The sequence below is a fragment of the Acomys minous genome, assembly GCF_964271855.1.
Source record: "Acomys minous genome assembly, chromosome: 10".
NCBI lineage: Eukaryota > Metazoa > Chordata > Mammalia > Rodentia > Muridae > Acomys > Acomys minous.
The window spans coordinates 105,053,729-105,066,536 of record NC_140491.1 but is presented as its reverse complement, the minus strand read 5'-3'; the positions used below and the strand labels follow the sequence as shown (position 1 = coordinate 105,066,536).

General features: G+C 45.8%; 1 protein-coding gene across 1 annotated transcript in view; it reads right to left on the bottom strand.

The window, feature by feature from the left end:
- The window catches only part of MYO3B (myosin IIIB), a gene marked incomplete at its 5' end in the record, with an annotated part of 203,853 nt that overhangs the window by 175,472 nt on the left and 15,573 nt on the right, over positions 1 to 12,808 (bottom strand). Inside the window, 6 exons of the mRNA XM_084798988.1 lie at positions 1,456 to 1,585; positions 3,116 to 3,204; positions 5,829 to 5,982; positions 7,361 to 7,508; positions 8,517 to 8,727; positions 10,048 to 10,174. Of these exons, the coding sequence (XP_084655114.1) occupies positions 1,456 to 1,585; positions 3,116 to 3,204; positions 5,829 to 5,982; positions 7,361 to 7,508; positions 8,517 to 8,727; positions 10,048 to 10,174 (859 nt within the window). The remainder of the gene's footprint in view (positions 1 to 1,455; positions 1,586 to 3,115; positions 3,205 to 5,828; positions 5,983 to 7,360; positions 7,509 to 8,516; positions 8,728 to 10,047; positions 10,175 to 12,808) is intronic.

Genomic DNA, 12,808 nt, shown 5'->3' with positions numbered 1-12,808 from the left:
AGCTGCAGAGGAGTCATAGCACCCGTGGGGAGACACCAGCCAGCTCTGCCCACACCTGCCCTTGGGATCCCAGAGCTCTGTATGGGTTAATCCTGGCTGCAGCCAAGAAGCATCCATAGAGGAAGCTGGCAGCAGACTTTTGCTGGGTACCATAGGGGCAAGACTGAAGGAAGTTAAGTTACCTCATCAAGTTAAGATGCAGCGCAGGGTATAGGCTAGCTTTTCCTTCTCCCGTAATGCACGATTTTTATTGCTCTGCATGATATGCGCTCAGCTACAAATTAGACACAGTGACAATTCCATTCTGACTTGCAGAGGACACAGGTGAGAGACACGGGTGCCAATGATTATAGGAAAAAGAAGGAAAGACTGGTTTTTTAAAAAAGGCTCTCCCACTCATTCATAAAAGCACACTCACAGCTGCATCCAAACGGCCTCAAAAAATGCAAAGCGCTTGAGCATAGAGCTGGGAGAACAGGACCGATTTGGCTGCCCAGATGGAGGCAGCTGGATCCAGGTACATCAAAGGAGCTTGGCCCAGTGAGAATCCGTTTGGCAAGACAGAAAAGAGTTGGGAACTCCCAAGTGGGGCCCTAGCTTACTGATTTCTGGCATGGGGGCCCACAGAACGACATCTCAAGCTGACTGTCAGGAAGCGAAGCCAGGGAATGTTCCGGGTTGTTTAGGGAAATGCCGGAGTAGACATTGGGTTCCGGGTGGGAACTGGACCAGGTCATCTCTGAGGGGCTCATGATCAGAAGATCTCTGATGTGCCACACCCTCTTTACTTGAGATCTTACATGAATAGAAAGGATTGTCTCAATAATTCCAGATAAGCCAAGTCTAGCCTAGATGCTTAGTGCGGATTAATAATAATATACAGTTTAATTAAAAAAAAAAGTTAAAAAGAAGGAGAGAAAGTGAGAAGTCTAAGAGCTGACGTGGAGTGTGTGTGTGTGTGTGTGTGTGTGTGTGTGTGTGTGTGTGTGTGTGTGTGCACGTGTGTATACAATTCTTCTCAGGAGCTAATTTTAAAAAAAGTCATGTTCTTTTCTGGAACTTAGAACTGTGACCCTGGTTAAAGAGATTCAGTGTTGGCCTGAAGAGATTGCTCAACTGTTAAGAGCACTTGCTGCTCTTGTGGAGGACTCAGATTTGGTTTCCAGTACCCAAACCGCAGATCACAACCATCCGTAGCCATCCTTAACTCTAGTTCTATGGGATCTGATAGGTTCTTATGACCTCTGTGGGCACCAGGCATGCACATGTGTACATAGGCATAACACTCAGACACATACAATGAAACAAGTCTTTTAAAGGTGGGGGGGTGCCTTGATGTTGGCAGTGCACACATGACAGTATTTAGACACTGACTGAAAGACACCACATTGGTTCATATAGGCGACATTGGCTGATACAGGCGTCAGACTGGGGCTTTTGGGGTTTCTCAGGTACCTGTTTTGGTCAAAGGGATCGAGAACAGTTGTTGAAGGAGTTTGTTCTCAGATGTCCTCAGGACTACAACCACATCAGCAGGGAGGGTGTCTCTGTTTTTCTCAAGAAATCCAGAAGCATCGTATAATACCTAGAAAAGAGACAGTCAAGTATGCAAGGTGACAAAAGGCAACTGACGACGGCGAGAGACACTGGCAGGTTGTCTGGGTAGTTGTTGCGCCATACTAGATATAAACTCCTCCTGTTACACTCAGCCTTTGACTACAGAGGACCAAGGGAAAGAGAGAAGTTGTATTTCTGACAGGTCAATTTGTCTTAGCTTCTCATCCCGCTATCTTTGAAGAAAAGGATCTTTTTGAAGATATAGCACATTAGAAAAACTGTTAAAATACCAAGAGTTCATCATGTGTGAAACGTCCATCCCCATTCTACTGACGGGCAAGCAGGAGCTTAACGAGGGGCTGACTGAGGTCAGGCAGCCATCATACTAGGGCAGATGGACTCTTAGGTCATGGCCATCATGCCCTCACTGCCTCTCAAAGCACTCAGGGAGTCGGAGTGTTCACTCAAAGTGGTTCTTGGTTCTCAGCAAGAAGGGAATCCACCTTAGAGATATCTTAAGGGCTATTCCGCAAATCCCTGGAAAGGAGTGACGGTTTGAACGACGATGCCCCACATAGTCTCATAGACTTGAATGTTTGGGTCCCAGTCTGGTGGAACTGTTTAGGAAGGATTGGGGGTGTGGCCTTGTTGGAGTAGATGTGTCATTGGGGTAGGCTCTGAGGTTTCAAAAGCCCATGCCAGCCTCCCCCCCCACTCTGCTCCCATGCTTCCCCCAATGATGATCATGGACTCACCCTCTGAAACTGTAAGAAAGCCAATTAAAAATTGGCCAATTATATATATATATATATATGGACAAGATGAGAAGAGCAGTAACAAGAAGAGGACAAGAAAGAGAGACATAGAGGATACGGAAGATAAGTTCACTTTCAACTGAGGATATAAATGTGGAATATAATTTGGATATATCATCCATCAACAGGATAATCCCAAATGTCTTTCACTGAGCCGCACCCATTTTCTGGATCTAGGGCTCAATAAACCTCATAGGAACTGGTCACAATTTAGTTGGTTTCTCTGGAGGAACACAGCAATAAGCTGTTGGCTTTGGGACTGGGCAATTTCTTGAGTCAGTCAGGAACTTGAGTTGAAGCATGATACATGAAAAAATGGCAGTTCCAGTTCACGTGGTGACATCTTGCCATCTGGAGGAACGATACTGTGTCCTTTCACTACACATTTCTGGTGGCACATAGGCATGTTGAAAGTGCTACAAAAGGGCCCCACTGTGTTACCGACTTTCCCATGTCACCTACGCTCCAAATGACTTCAGAATGTGAACATTTACCATGAGACCCTGCAAAGGCTGTGATATGATCCTGCCAGGAGAGCTGTCAGTTCTGGGCCAGCCTTCAGGGCAGGAAGCAGGTGGCAGCTCCACAGGCCACCAAATCTATAAACATCACCACCGAGGACCCTTGGGGATTGTGCTTAGAATCAAAGGAGAGTGCAGCCTGCAAGGGGTTTCATGAGCATCCCCGCAGGGGGACACAGGTACTTTGCCACTCTTAGGTCCTGTAGCTCCTGCCCCACTCACCGGTCCAGCATAGTGTTGAATGCCAAAGCAGAGATCCACTCCTTTGGGCCTCCAGAAGAACTTGCACCGTAGGTTATCTTCAAACTTATCTGTGTACAGAGAAGAGATTGGGGTGCTCATTCCTAAGTGGGACACCCCCCCTCATACACATACACACACACACACACACACACACACACACACACACACACACACACACACTTCAAGGCTCAGGGATCATCATAGAAGATGGGGGTAGAAAGAGTTATAGGGAGTAGATGTCTGTACTGAAAACAGTGTTTGCTGTACATGACAGTGCCAGGGCATGACACGCAGTTGCACGCGTGAACTGACAACGGCTCCAACGTGCAATCTATGACTATGTCTTTGCCACAGTTCACAAGACCTGTACAAGATCAAACCAACCCAAAAATCTAAACCTGAGGGAGGGGCCTGTGAAGTCCCTCTTCTAGCTGAGGAGCTGTTGGCAATTGACGGCTGCTAGGGGGGTAGGAGGAGCCAATTTTCTTCAGGGGTGCAGGCCCTGAGAGGTTATCTATGGTCCAAGAGATGGCCCCACACTCATGCATAATAGAGACCTCAATGGACCCAGAGGGTATTAGAGAGGAGGGGGTTGCTCACACACATGATGTTGAAAAGGGAAAGCAATGGTAGAGAGGAATAAAGGGAGAATTGGGGGACGGGGGGGAGGAATAGGGGAAAGATCCAAACATGCCCTATGTATGCATGAATATTAAATATTTTAAAATTTACTTATATGGATTTTCATGTCGGAGAGAAACAATGGGACTTGTTTGCTTTTTCAGACAAAAGTCTGCTCCTCCAGCCAGACACACAGAATAAAAGGCTTTCACACCAGCCCCCAGCAGCCCTGCTGGGATGGACATGTCACATCTTATCTTGCTTTAGCTGTTAGGATGCCACATTTCTCTCCCATCTCTAGGAAGTTCTAAGTATGGATACCCAGGACAATCTGGGACCCTGCCAAGGAGCTCCCGAACATGCAGATAGGCCAGCCGGGCAGATAAACCCAGGTTAACTTCATCCGGGCAATGTCCAGATAGAGACATCCACCGGTGCTGACACTGCAACACCCTGAAGGGAGTCTCCCATATGTCCAATTCCATCTGAGGAGAGAGCCTGCAACTTTCTATTCACTTCCCCTACAAACAACCTTTGCACTACCGTGGGCATGACTGAAAGCTCAGCATGAGGAACTGTGCTAGGTTCTAAAGGCAGACAAGGAACTGGGGCCCCAGGCCCTCTAAGGTATAGATAAGGACCAAAGCTTATTTAAACTGAAGATTCCTTAAAAAAAAAAAAAAAAAAAAAAGTTCACAAGGGATGAGGGCAGAGCAGGAAGGGGGCGGAGACGGGGAACTTGCATATGGACTGGCAGGATGGGTCAGCTGGCGCAGGCACTAGCCTGAGGAGCCAAGTCCCCCACAAGGTAGAGGAATAGGAACAATGACTACAAACTATCCTGACTTCTCCCCACACACACACGATGAGACAGGATGGATGGATGGATGGATAGATAGATAGATAGATAGATAGATAGATAGATAGATAGATAATAGGTAGATAGATAGATAGATAGATTATAGATAGATAGACAGACGATAGGTAGATAGACAGACAGACAGATAGGTGATAGATATATAGGTAAATAGATGATTGATAGATAGATAAGTAGATAGATAGATGAAAAGTAGAGAACTTTAGATGATGGTAGGAAGAGGTGTATATCTCTACCTGGAAAATACTAGTAACCCGAGAAAAGGTGGTTTTAGAAAGGCTAAAGCAGCAGAAATGTCTAGAGAAGAGGGTGATTGTGAGTCTGGGAACGAGAGGTAGACAGGAGCCCTAGTGAAGCCATGACACAAGTTTGTGGAGAGAATATGAAGGACCACTTCTGAGCCTTTGGGCTAAGATAAAGTGTGAAAGGGAGCATGGGGAGTCCTGATTATGAGAACTGAGAGGAAGGACGAGCTGATACAAGCATAAGGAAGTAATATTGTTTGTGATGGTAGAAACAGGAGGATGGGCAGGGCATGGGGTGGTGATGGATTTAAGCCACAGATCCTACCAGGACACTGCAATTCATTTAAAAAAACAATTTTTAAGTTTTTACATTTAAATTTGTATTTGTGTGTATGTGTGCATGTGCGTATGTGTGTGTGTGTGTGTGTGTGTGTGTGTGTGTTCCTGCTTATTTGTGCACTGTATGCATCTAGATGCCAGAGGAAGCCAGAACACAGTGTTGGAGCCTCTGTGGGTGGTGTTAAAGGTGCTGTAAGCTGCCCAGTATGAGTGACGGAAACTGAACCTTGTTGTCAGCAAGAACGGCAAGTTCTCTTAACCTCTGAGCCATCTCTCCAGGCCCCAAGGTCTGTACTCTTATAACTCATTAAGTGTCAGAAGACAGATAAACTCCTTCTTAAAACTTAAAACACGAACTGGAGAGATGGCTCAGAGGCTAAGAGCACTGTCTGTTCTTCCAAAGTTCCTGAGTTCAATTCCCAGCAACCACATGGTGGCTCACAACCATCTATAATGAGATTTGGTGCCCTCTTCTGGCGTGCAGGCACACATGCGGGCAGAATACTGTACAAATAATAAATAAATCTTTAAAAACAAAGCAAAACAAAACTTAAAACATGTCTACCTAATGCCTCTCAGCATCTCTACTTTCTTCCTGAAAGGTACTTACCAACCAAAGTCTGGTCTGTTGCTTGGGGGAAACGACTTTCCTCATCCAAAAGTGCAAGAAGGCCCAGGGGCTTTTGGAGGAACATGTCCAGGAGTGGGCGGTTGTCTTCATACTGAACAAGGATGGCATCGATGCCTTCACTCTTGTACTCCATCTGGAAGGGAACAGACTGTGACTCTTTGGCCTGAAACTGGCCAGGGCATTTCAGCCTAGGCTTTCTGGGGTGGCCCTATTGAGTCATGTGAGTTACTGGGTATGTGTGGGCCATAGAACAAAAAGAATCTACATTATTACAGCCTTGAAGCTGTGCGCTTGGGTATGACTTAAAACGCGGCCTATTATAGGACAGCAAAAGCTACCCCTCGGCCTCTGAGTAGGAAACACATCACTTAGAAACTCATGGAGGAAACTCATGCCATCTCGGTGACTTCAATGGTTTCATTCCTCTGTTAAAGAAGCATTTAGGAGCAGCGAACTGGGCAACTCCATGTTTCCTAGGGAGAGAAACGGCAGGACTTTGGGGAGACCTAAAGTCATGTATTGTGTAAGGTAAGCAGTGATGCAGATTCCATAGACATATTCAGAGTTTGTGTGTCTCCTTACTGCCTTTGGGGTTTTTTTTTTGGGGGGGGGGGGTGGTTGTTTGGTTGGTTTTCATTTTTCGAGACAGGGTTTCTCTGTGTAGCCTTGGTTGTCCTGGACTTGCTTTGTAGACCAAACTTGCCTCGAACTCACAGTGATTCACCTGCTTCTACCTCCTGAGTGCTGGGATGAAAGGCATGCTCCACCACGCCCGGCTTCCTCACTGTCTTTATGTTTACCTACTCACAGTACAGTCTGCCCCCACCCATCCCCCCACCCGCCCCATGCAGGAAGTTGTCTGAGGCACCCCTGGGGCTCGCCCAGGTGGTTCTGTTCCCTGTTCCTTTCTCATGACACAGAATATTGCTGAGGTTAATGCTGCAGGAAGAAGGCCCTGGCATCTTGGGGCCACTAGCTTCTCAGATTGTCAAATTCACTGTTGAGCTGGGTGGGGGAGTAGACATGCATGTGTAGAAATTCAAGAACATACCTTCCTGCTCCCTGGAGACACCCCTCCATTACTGGGGAACAGGGTACAGAGACAACGGGAGATGGTGGTGGTGGGTATGGGCTCCTAGGATCCGTGTCTTGGGCTCAGGGTCACCCTGTGTCTTTTTTGATACTATTATAGACGTTTTTTAGCCCAAACAGAAGAGAATGAAACATATTCAACAATATAAATGGAAGAATTTTGGAGGAAGAGTTAAATACGTGGTCTGCCACCAGCTCCACTCAATATACACTTCCACAGAACTCTGGGCCTTTTTTCTCACAGACGAACTTTAGACTGTTTATTTTGACAGGACTGTCTCGCCAGTGGTTTTTCTGTAGTCTTTTACCTGACAGCCTGACTAACTAGGTTTTTACTTCAAATTGTGGGCAGCCTGGTAGTCTCCCCCAATCTCCTCCCCCGCCCCATCACTAGTCTTAGCTTCGGAGTCAACTGTTACCTGTTCAAGAGCAAACACATGCTGATTGAAGTAGTATTGGACCTGCTCGTTGGCGATGTTTATGCAGAGCTGTTCAAAGGAATTCCTCTGGAAATCCTCAAAGCCAAAAATGTCCAGGATGCCCACACTCATCCTGTCCCCTGCACTGCTGTGGGAGAGAAGGAAAACAAGTCAGGAGGCGTTGCGGCTACCTCAAGACAAAGAGAATATAAGTCCACGTGTCTGCCATCATGGAGAGCCACTCAGGGAGAGATGTCTCCTCGGGCACAATTGTTTGAAACTTTCAATAAAATTTTTTTTGAAAATGAAAAAATTAAATAGAATCTTCTAAGAATAGAATCTTTTAAGATCTTATTCAGAGCCAGGCATGGTGACACATACCTGTAACCTCAGTGCTTGAGAAGCCAAGACATGATTGTCAGGAGTTCAAGGTCAGCCTGTGCTACAGAGCCAGACCCTGCCTCAAAAAAATTATATATATAATTATATATACACACTATATATACACATTATATATAAATATATAATATGTAATTATATATAATATAATGTATATGTAATATGTATACAATTTTTTAAAAGAGATAACAGAACAAAACTCTACTCAGAAGCTTCTGTGTAGATCACACAAAAAGGGGCCTTGGCTTCCCCTATATATTCTCCTGTCTAACCCCCAACAACATGCTTGGAAGGAAAGTTCAGAATTTAACTGTGTCGATTCCTGTACAATATAGAAAAAACACTAAAGCTCAGGAGAGCAAAGGGAGTCATAACTGCAGTCACAAGAGAAAGAGTCTATGCTTTAACGTCTTCACAAAATGTTTCATTTATTTCCAAAAATGCCCCCAAGGAGGACGACGTGTTAACTTCACAGAGGTGAAAAGTAGCAGAGCACTCACTGACGACATTGTGGATGGCAGACATGGACCTGGTTTCCCCAGCTGCCTGTTAAGCCTCCTCCCTGCAATGGCTCCATCAGTCATCCTCTCAGGAGCAAGTGCTCAACTCTCCTGGTTCCCACTGATGCTTTCAAAGGCTAAAGCTGGAGCCCTTCAGCTAAAGGAAACCCAAGTAGACCTAAGGTTCCCTCTTGCAAACTCTAAAGAGACACCGGTGGAAGACTGGCATCCAGGCCTCTGCTTCCCAGCGGACTTGCCATATGTTTTTATCTGGCTGCAAAAGTGTGTTGATGCGATTCACAATCCAGCTGAAAAGCCTCCCATAGAGGGCCTTCGACATGGCGTCCCTGACGTCTGCAGCCCTGTCCACGGTGTTGGCTCGGACGATGGTCTCGCCACGCGTGACCACGCAGTGGGACGTGAGGGCCTCCTGGAGCTCTTCGGGGCTGATGCAGAGCACGCAGGCAGCTGTAACAAAGAGTAAGTGTGATCCAAGACATGGGGCCACCCTTACCACAGTCCATGCCAAGCAGCACCTACAGAATCCACTGTGGGCCAGGCTCTGTTCCAGGGGGTTCATGCTCAAGACAGACAAGCAAGCTCCCTAACTCTAAGGAGCATCTGGGTTGGGCAGCAGAGCCCTCAAACTTAGTAAGAAAAGGTGTGAGGGAGGGGTCTGAGGAGGGAGAAGAAGCGGTCTTTTACCAAATAAACTGCAAGAGTAAACAGTCACAAACACATAGGGTAGTAAAGACCCTAAATAGACTGCTGCAAGTTAACACAGAAAGGATTTTTTGTTTGTCTGGTCTGATTTTTTATTTTTCCCGAGACAGAGTTCCTCTGTATGTACTCTTGGCTGTCCTGGAACTCACGCTGCAGACCAGGCTGGCCTCGAACTCAGAGATCCACCAACCTCTGCCACTCAAGTGTTTAGATTAATGGTGTGTGCCACCACCGCCAGGCCAAAAGGGTTTTGTTTTGTTTTGAAATCAATGATTTGGGGGACAATGTCTCACTCTGTAGCCTAGGCTGGCCTTAGATCCTGCCTCCTCCTGTGTCCTCTTCCAGAGCACTGTGGGTGCAGGTATGCAGCACCTCATCTAGGAGTTGTTTTATAACCATAGAGTCTTCACCCTTGCTTTAATCGTGATTGCTAGTAGAACTTACAAAATAGGCCCATGATACTTCCTCTCTCCCCTCTCTCTCTCTCTCTCTCTCTCTCTCTCTCTCTCTCTCTCTCTCTCTCTGTCTTTAAATGCCTTAAACTTCTATCAACTGCACTTCTTTTTTTTTTTAAAGATTTGTTTATTTATTATTATGTATACAGTGCTCTGCCTGCATGTACACCTGAAGGCCAGAAGAGGGCATCAGATCACATTACAGATGGTTGTGAGCCACCATGTGGTTGCTTGGAATTGAACTCAGGACCTTCGGAAGAGCAGGCAGCACTCTTAACCTCTGCACCATCTCTCTAGCCCCCACTTTCTCTTTTATGGATGCAGATTCCATGGGCTCATAATGGGGCCAAACTTTAACATTTCTTTTTTTAAGATGCAAATGATTCTGAAAACCAGAGAAGGTGGAGAGCTGCTGGGTAAAGTTCCTTGCCGCGGGCTGCTGTTCTGCAGCATAGGGGCAGAGGCTGCTGCTCCCCAGGATTACTTCCAGGAACTGTTGACTAGTGGAACCCTCTAGAGCCAGTGGGAGGATGAGTCACAGCTGCGTTGTAACACTGTGAACACGAAAGGCACACGCACTTTGACAAGGGAGCACACAAGCATTAGTTACCGTTTCTTAAAGCTTCCACATTGGGTACTTCACTTTTATCGGTTTGGTGCTGAGAGGAAATAGCTGCAAACTCAATGTTGCCAATATTCAAAATCCCAGCCAGAATCCTGTACACGGAATGCACCTCCTGGAAAGGACATCAAGAGCCGTGCTTGGAGGTCATGACAAAGCAAACTAACCAAGTCGCTCACCCTTTACTTGAAAGGACCATAGTTGCCCATCAAACTCTGCTCTCCGTCTTTCTAAATGCACACCATCTCCCCAGTCTTCCTGAAGTTAGAGGTGGCAATGCCACGGAGCATTAACGATGAGATGAGTAAAATGGTGTGTGTTTCCTTGGGTTCCAGGCCCTGTGGGTGTGAGCACACTTCCTCTGTGCTTTCTTTCTTTCTCACTGTTGCCGGCTAGAACGCTCAGCAACCCGGCCTCAACCGTGTCCACCAAAGGACCACGTGGATGGTGCTGTTCTGCCACCTGGCATGGTGACCACGAGGGAAGTGACCTTCTTTGTCCTTTAACTCACTCTTTCGCCTTTTAATCTCGTTAATCCCAGCTCCCAAATTCAGAAATGGGCCTTTCTTCAGAACAAGAGATTAGACGGCCCCTCGCTTCCTTTGGCTATAGCTGTTTGTAAAATATCCCGGGGGTGGGATGGGGGCACCCACTCATGGCTTACTAGCATCTCTCAGAGGTAGAAGTAGTAATTATGCATGGAGTGAGCACTAAAAGACTCAGTAGAAATATTATGATGTAAAAAAGAAATACGTATATTTTGTCTCTGCCTCCAGTTTCTAGCAGAAGAGTTTCTAAAATTGTCTGGGTGAACCAACTTTGTTGTGACAGCAAGTGCCTTTCACCCGTGCCGCTGTTTACGTTAATAAGTGAATTTTGGTGAGCTTCTAGATAAGACTGGCACCTGCAGAACCTGGTAGCTTAGGGGGGACCAGCCTTACAGCTCTTAGTTCCTCCATCCCAACAAACTCTGGGGAGGGCTAGGCTCCAGACTGAGCTAATCACCAATGACCAATAATTAATCAGCTCTGTGTGTGTGTGTGTGTGTGTGTGTGTGTCATGAGTTCCTTACTAAATACTGCGCGCGGTAAATGCCACAAAAACTCTAAACAAGCTAAGGGAGCTTCCAAATTGGTGAATCCATAGAGATGCTGGCAGGGTGGCAAGGCCAGGGGTCATGAGTTCCTTACTAAATACTGCACGTTCATTTCTTTTTCTTTTTTTTTTTCTTTTTCTTTCTTTCTTTCTTTTTTTTTTTGTTCCTGGGTTGTAACCTTTATAGTAAGTCTGCAACCTTAAGTAAAACGGTTTCCTGAATTCTGTGAACTGTTACACCAACTAATCAAGCTATAGAATAAGGTCACTGTAACTTTATCACCAGTCAGAAGTGTCAGAAGCCTGGGCCTTCCAACTGGTGTCTGAAGTGGGGGAAGTCTTATGGGACTGAACCCTTAGCTTGGAGCCTCTGATGATAACTCTGGATAATAGATTGAGTAGAGCTGTACATCACTGAGCTGGTATAAGACATTAATTGACAGGGAATTTTAGAAAAATAACTCACATATTTGGTGACATATATTTGAGTAAAATTCATTCAGATTATCTAAGACCTGTTTTCAGGTTCAAAGTTGAACATGTAAGTATCACTAATGGATTAAAAACAATGCATACTTTATGTACTTAAATTTTACATTTTCTGTGCGTGAAACGATAAAACATTTAGTCAGGTTTTCTGAGGTTTATGCTAATAAGCAAAACTACTTCCATAAAACATGTTCAAACGGGTTATTTGATTTAATACTGTACACAGCAGCCAAGCAATAGGCACTGTCACTAGACGCTTGATAAATATTGTCTCCCAAACCGAGCCTCCCTCTACACATTACTCAGCAAAGCCCAAAAGCTGAACACGGGCTGTAACACTGACATCTACTGGAGGCCTGATAACGCTACAAAGACAAATGAGACCTAAGCCAGCGTCTGCTGTAGACAGCCATTGCTCTCCCAACTTCTAAATCAAGGGCAAGGTGTCATGTTGTAGACTTCAGGGATCACTGTTTAATCACCCAACTTAAAAGTGGCTAAGGAGAACACCTACCAAATGGGGTTTTACACCTTGCCCGGACTTAACATGACAGCCTCCGCATTACTGTAATCAATACAGGGCAAATCTTGCCCTATGCATCAAGCGACTCCCCACAGAGGCAGATCTGAGAGTTTGGAGCCGGGGCAACAGCAGTGAGTTCTGCATCTGCTGTGTCTTTAATCAGCCTCCTCAAAGGGTTGTTTAAAACGCCTTACTCCTAAGAAAAAGTGCACACACACAGTCCCTACTGTACAACCCATGGCATTTCCCTTCTATATAACACGATAAACCTCACTCAAAATGACTTTTAAAAAAATATTTATTATTTATACAGCATGTGTGCCTGTATGCCAGAAGAGGGCACCAGATCTCATTATAGATGGTTGTGAACCACCATGTGGTTGCTGGGAATTGAACTCAGGACCTTTGGAAGAGCAGACAGTGTTCTTAATTGCTGAGCCATCTCTCCAGCCCCTCAAAATGAGTTTAATCAAGAAGGCTTAGCAAGCCCTCCAACCCAGTCATCCCAAGACACTGCTGAGCAGGAGTTTAGTCTATGCCACTGGTCAATGACCGTGGGTGAGGGAAGAGTGTGTCTCCACTGAATCCCTCTCTTCTCAAACGGTTCTTCTTAGGGCAAGTGTTGCCTAGACAGAATTGAGG